The 6,163-nt window shown below is 46.9% G+C and overlaps 1 protein-coding gene across 2 annotated transcripts; it reads left to right on the forward strand.

The window, feature by feature from the left end:
• The first annotated feature begins 26 nt into the window (after positions 1-26).
• Positions 27-4,983, forward strand: TIGD7 (tigger transposable element derived 7). 2 transcript variants are annotated; one of them, XM_037024510.2, is made up of 3 exons: positions 27-633; positions 1,787-2,621; positions 3,175-4,983. In XM_037024510.2, exon 3 carries the CDS (start codon positions 3,176-3,178, stop codon positions 4,823-4,825), a length of 1,650 nt encoding a protein of 549 aa, XP_036880405.2. In that variant the 5' UTR covers positions 27-633; positions 1,787-2,621; position 3,175; the 3' UTR covers positions 4,826-4,983. The 2 variants fall into 2 exon arrangements, with proteins under 2 accessions (XP_036880405.2, XP_036880404.2); XM_037024509.2 differs by having other exon boundaries at positions 28-633; positions 2,809-4,983.
• Positions 4,984-6,163: the final 1,180 nt, after the last annotated feature.

Below are 6,163 nucleotides of genomic sequence, written 5' to 3' on the forward strand. Positions count from 1 at the left end.
AGGCCTAGAGGGGCCGGCGCGCGGCTGCCGCCCGCCCGCTGCGCGGCTGGGAGGCGTTGCCCTCCCTCGGCACGGCCGTGCGGGCGCGTCGCAGCCTCCGAGTGACGGGCAGGACCTCAGTGCGAGGCCAGGGGCTGCATCACCTCACGGAGCGCCCCGGGCCCGCGTCCCTCACGGCGGCGGTCTTCTCGTGAGCCAGCTTTTCGCCTGCGGAGTCGGTCCCTCTCACGCGTCTCCCTGACGGAGGAACCGAGAGCTACGAAGTGACCTGCTCGGGGTCACGTCGTTTAGCCGCGGCAGCCGCTCGGCTCCGCTCAGGCCCGTGTCCCGTCGTCTGCTCTGCCACCGCGGCGCATCGCCTGGACGCCGGGCACCTCCTCATCTGGCGTCTCCTGCCCGTCTGGCAGTCGCGCACCGTCCGTACCCACCGACCGCCGTCGGTGAGCATCAGCGCCGCGCGGACGCCCGCCCCTCCCGTGGCGCCCGCCACCAGGCCGGCCTTGTTACCGAGTCCGCTTCGCCGCAGCCAGTGCCACGCAGAGCAGTGGACAGCGCCTGAGTCGAGGAATCTGGCAAAAACCTTTTGTGAACAAAGGGCGATTTCATCACCGTCAGTGACACGGGTCGGAAAAGGTAGACTTATAAAAGGGCCGAGGGGTTGTCCGCGGGGGGAGTGGGGCCCCGCTGCAGGCAGAGGGACCGGGAAGGGCACAGCCTGCGGCGCCGGGAGGGTCGGGGGGGGCAAGCTCCCGGGGACCTGCTGTGAGTCTCGGTGCGAGGCCCGGGACCGCATCCATCCTCGGCTGAATGGTGTGGCACCCTCCGATCTTCTGACCGGAGAAAAGGATTCGACGGGCGATAATAACGAGCACTGCCCAAGTCTCTCGGATGCCTTTCACGGCCGACTCATTTCTTCAGAATGCCGGTCGGTTGGCACCTAGTGTCTTCACAGGGGTTCATTGCTTCCCGTCTCTCAGCAACCGGGGGATAGAAGTGCTCTGGGCACTGAGGTCCTCACTGGGGTCTGACCCGAGGCTGAGCATAGCACCCCGCAAAGTGAGTGAATGGAGTTCGGCGGCCAGGGCGCTCGGACGTCAGTGGCAGGCCTGACTCCTCACGCGGGGAGGGGGCTGGTCAGGGACGATGAGCAGAAAGCGGGAGAGACACCCTGTGCTGCGGGAAGAGGAGCCAAGGCACCGGCGGGAATTCTGGTTGGCACTGAGCTTGGTTCCCTGGTCGCTGGGCCCTGCTGTGGGGCCCGCAGAGTCCCCCAGTCTCTCCTCTTGACGACCCTTCCTCTGCCTGGGTACTGCTTGGGGAACGATGCACGTCCAGCTGGAAAGCAATGGGAGCAAACACATGCCACTGATTCTGAGACACGGCGCAAGTGCCGGATGCCCTTGCTGGGCGACTGGCTGGACTCAGCAGTGCTGCTGTTGGCGAACAAGTACTCCTCTTACCCTCTTCCCCTTTATCAGTTATCATTTAGTGCCTCAGTTACAGCTGCCTCTTTGAGAAAGTGGCTTGACCTTGTCATTGGCTGCACACCTACTACCTGTCCTATTAGTTCACACCCCTCTCCGTGCTCCATCAGCCAGTTGTCAACAAACGTCAGTGGAAAATAATGGCCTGGATTCTTCTGGTTTTCTATATGAGAAATTTGTGAGAATATTGTGTAGTTGTTGAATGAATTGAATACCAGTCAGGCTCTGCCCTAAAGTAGAGGAAAAATGTCTGAAGTTCCAATCATTTTCCTCTTTTCTCTCATACTTTTCTTTCTTCATAGCACCTGGAATGGACAAAAGCAGCAGTTTTTGTTACTTCCCATGAGGTCGTGTATCTGGGATGACAACCTTGAAATTAATCTAAAGTAGACATTTCTACAGACATGAAATGGCTTGGGCAGCACCAGGAGGACTTGAGAGGAATACGTGGAAGTGCACAGCTACAGAAGACTTTGCCAACAGCATTCACGGGAAACAGTCGACCAGAAACACCAGTAGAGAAACTTTTAAAATTTTGTCAAGCAGTGGAAAACTGAGTCTTGCTTGAAAATTAAGCAAAATCTACAGTGAAGAAAAATGAAATATAGCTCAAATATAAGGTTTTATTTAACAGCCTAATGTATAGTTATGAAAACAAATGAAGGAGAAATCTTTTTTTTTTTAATCTTTCCTATAGTAAAACTGTTGGAAAACTTTTGGAGCTGTCTCTAAAAACTGCCAAGATTCTGAAACTTGGTAATATTCTGAATATGGAACATTTCAGGAAAATAGAGCACATAAGAATACACCAGATGTACACAAGGAAGAAGATCTGAGAATTGAAAAGTGCTGCTAACAGATCCATTATTTGCATCCGTACCTTGGTGAACATAAGCCACACCCAAAGCTCAGTCTTGAATGCCGTATTGAACGTAATAAAAGTCAACATCCATTCATATGGATAAAACTAAGTTTCTTCTTCATCTAAAGACATTACGTAAGTGTTCCTGAATTCCAGTTCTCTAGACATACCGGTATCAGAGCGGCTTGACGTCTTTACCCAGGTGGATGGACTGCTGCCCGGCGAAAACTTAAGTACAGAGCAATAGGAGCACCGCTTTGTTTCCTGGCAGTGAGGTAACGTCAGGTCGGTTTGGAAGGGGAGGTGCCGCACTGCCATCTCTGGCACACGAGATTTACTCTGTCCTTGACTTTGAAGCTTTCAGTCCTCAGACATGACTTTCTCCCGAGACGTTCCTCATCTGGGGCTGTTCTGTGGACACATCTCACCTCCTCTCCTTTCTGTGTCTTTTCCTATATTCAGTTAGACCGTCTGCAGATACTCGTTATTCCGACTGGCACCGATGTGTCTGTGAGGGAGAGGAGGAGCAGCGGACCCTGACGACCGATCACCCCTGTCTCGCAGGAGCAACTGCTCCATAGCACTCCGAGCAGTAGCAGCTTTCTGGGTGCCTAACTTTACCTCTAGATTTAGCACTTCAATCGTGAACACTTATCCCTTTTTAGCCCTTTACCAACTTCAGTACAAATGCCTGTGCCTTCTGGGCTTTGAGCTAGTATTTTGGGGAGTGGAGGGTGGGGGGAGGGTTCATTTTGTTTTTAATTTTTCTTTTCCAACTCAGTAAAACTTTTTCTTTTTTCTCCTGTTGGTTATTGAAACCAAATTCAGTATGAATAAAAGAGGGAAATACACAACACTGAATTTAGAGGAGAAAATGAAGGTTCTAAGTAGGATTGAAGCGGGACGATCTCTTAAAAGTGTAATGGATGAATTTGGAATCAGTAAATCAACATTTTATGACATTAAGAAGAATAAGAAATTGATTTTGGATTTTGTACTGAAGCAGGACATGCCATTAGTAGGGGCTGAGAAGAGAAAGAGGACAACAGGAGCCAAATATGGTGATGTGGACGATGCAGTCTACATGTGGTACCAACAAAAACGCTTAGCTGGTGTCCATGTCAGAGGTGTGGAGCTTCAGGCTACTGCAGAGAGATTTGCACAGTGTTTTGGGCGAACAGACTTCAAAGCTAGCACCGGTTGGCTTTTTAGATTTCGTAACAGGCATGCAATTGGGAACCGAAAAGTATGTGGGGAACAACTCCTAAGTTCAACTTCAGAAAATGTTGAACAATTTAGACAAAAGCTGTCTGTGCTTATCAAAGAGGAAAAACTGTGTATAGCTCAGCTGTACAGTGGGAATGAGACTGACCTCTTTTGGAAATCAATGCCAGAAAACACTCAGGCGAGCAGAAAAGATATCTGCCTGCCAGGGAGGAAAATAAACAAAGAACGGTTGTCTGCTCTTTTATGTGCAAATGCAGATGGAACTCATAAGTTAAAGTCAATCATTATTGGAAAATCAAAGCTACCCAGAAGCATAAAAGAGGACATAAGTACCTTACCTGTGATATACAGACCCAGTAAGGAGGTTTGGTTCACCAGAGAATTGTTTTCAGAATGGTTCTTTCAAAACTTTGTTCCTGAAGTCAGGCGTTTTCAACTTAATGTTTTAAAATTCCAGGAAGAGGACATCAGGGCCTTATTACTTCTGGACAGTTCCCCAGTTCACCCCTCTGCTGAATCACTAACCAGTGACGATGGTCGAATAAAATGCATGTTCTTTCCCCAGAACACTTCAATCTTGATTCAACCAATGAATCAAGGTGTGATCTTGAGCTGCAAACGACTTTATAGGTGGAAGCAACTTGAAGAAAGCCTTGTAATTTTTGAAGAAAGTGATGATGAGCAAGATAAAGGAGAAAAAGGAATTTACAAGATTAAAATTTACAATATAAAAAGTGCAGTTTTTAACTGGGCAAAGAGTTGGGACGAAGTAAAACAAATAACCATAGTAAATGCCTGGGAAAACCTTCTTTACAAAAAGGAACTTGAATATGACCTTCAAGGCTTAGAAGATGGGGACTATAGAGAAATTCTTCAGAAATGTGGGGAGTTGGAAACCAGGCTGGATGATGACAGAATGTGGTTAAATGGGGATGATAAGGAAAAGGGTAGCCTCCCCAAAAGAAAAGGTGGAATTACAAAGGAAGTTCAGAGGGGCGGCTGCTTTGAGGAGCAAACTGCTGAATTTCAGTTATCTGCTGTAAGAGAGAGGTTGGACTACCTTCTTGACTTTGTAGATGCCACACCTGAGTTTCAAAGGTTCCACTTTACACTGAAAGAGATGCAACAAGAAATAGTCAAGAAACAGTTCCAGAGTAGAATCCATTCTAGAATTGGTAGCTTTTTGAAACCTAGGCCTCATAATATCAAGGATTCCTTCAATATGCCTTCAACTTCTGGTTCTAGTAATTAGATTTTGTGTTTAAAGATTTCCAGTTATACGATATGATGTAGACCTGTTGTGAATGGTCTGTATTTTTATCAGCTGACCTCACTTTGCATATCAATGCCCATTTATATATTATTCATAAAATAGACTTGAAATAATAAATTTGTGTTTCTTTAAATGTATATATTTTAACCATATTTTTTTCTATTTTAGATAAGAATCTGGATAATGAGGAATTATTGTCCCAGATTATCTAAAGTGGAAAGGATTAAATTCTATCTGAATGTATTCAGAGCATATAACAAGGAATCTATCTATCTATCTATAGATACATGTATCTATATATATATATAATAGTTCTTATTACCTTTAAGGAGAGATTCGTTTTTCAATTCAATAGTATGGCATGTTCTGCTTTCCTAAATCTGTTAATACCTGATTAGTGTTTGTTTTCCTCTTCTGTTGAAGTAATACATGCTTTACAGAAAATATATAAAGATAAAAAGCACCCAATTCTACTGACCAATGAGTTTCTCTTAACATTTTGGTATGTTTCATGTATTTTAAAAGTAGGCAGATTACATTGTAAATACAATTTTCTACTTTATTAACACATTTTAGACTCTGGTATTAACACGTTAACATTTGTTGAGACACCTTTGAAGCCTGGGGTAGAATGGATTGTGGAAGTTGAGGGGCACGTCAGATGAGTACACTATAGACAGCTCTCTAGTTCCTTTTGAGTCATTGCATCCAACATTTTGTTCCCCTAATGGTAAAAAATTCTCAGAATAAATGACCGGCAGCCACACCCTTTTCAAAAGTATTCACTGATTCTGTAAACTCAACGCTGCTCCACCACGGCTAGACGAGAATATGGTGTTGGGCATTTAGATTTGAATTACAAAGAAAACGAATACCGTTGGGCGTGTAGGCGCCGGGTATGGAGCGGCCTCTGAGCGCTTCGAGAGCAGGGGAGGTTATCCCAGAGGGTCAAGTGTGGCTTTCGAGCTGGGCTTTGAAGTTTCTGGGAGGAGGAAAAAGGCATTTCAGGCAAGGGAGCGTGAGTGCAGGTTCTTCTGCGGGAGTGCGTCTCCCGGGAAGCTACAAGGTCTCTAGTTGGTCGCTAGAGGGGCAGCTGGTGGAGGAGAGGAACAAAGACAGGGCCAGATTTTCGGTGCCCTTTGGGGTCATGCGAACCTCGGTCTGGGCCCATGTAAAATCCTGGCGGATCTACCTCCGGAATGTCTCGTCTCCGCTTCTCCCTCCGCACTGCTCGAGTCCTAGGCCAGGCTGCCGTCACCCCCTCCCTGCCCTCCTTTCTCTACCGTGTAACGAGGGCGAGCAAACAAACAGAAATGC

Source organism: Manis javanica, chromosome 10 (assembly GCF_040802235.1).
Source record: "Manis javanica isolate MJ-LG chromosome 10, MJ_LKY, whole genome shotgun sequence".
In the NCBI taxonomy this organism is placed as follows: domain Eukaryota; kingdom Metazoa; phylum Chordata; class Mammalia; order Pholidota; family Manidae; genus Manis; species Manis javanica.

Bases quoted from the DNA above. Each gene is read 5' to 3' on its own strand.
- TIGD7 (XM_037024510.2), top strand. From the start codon at position 3,176: ATGAATAAAAGAGGGAAATACACAACACTGAATTTAGAGGAGAAAATG.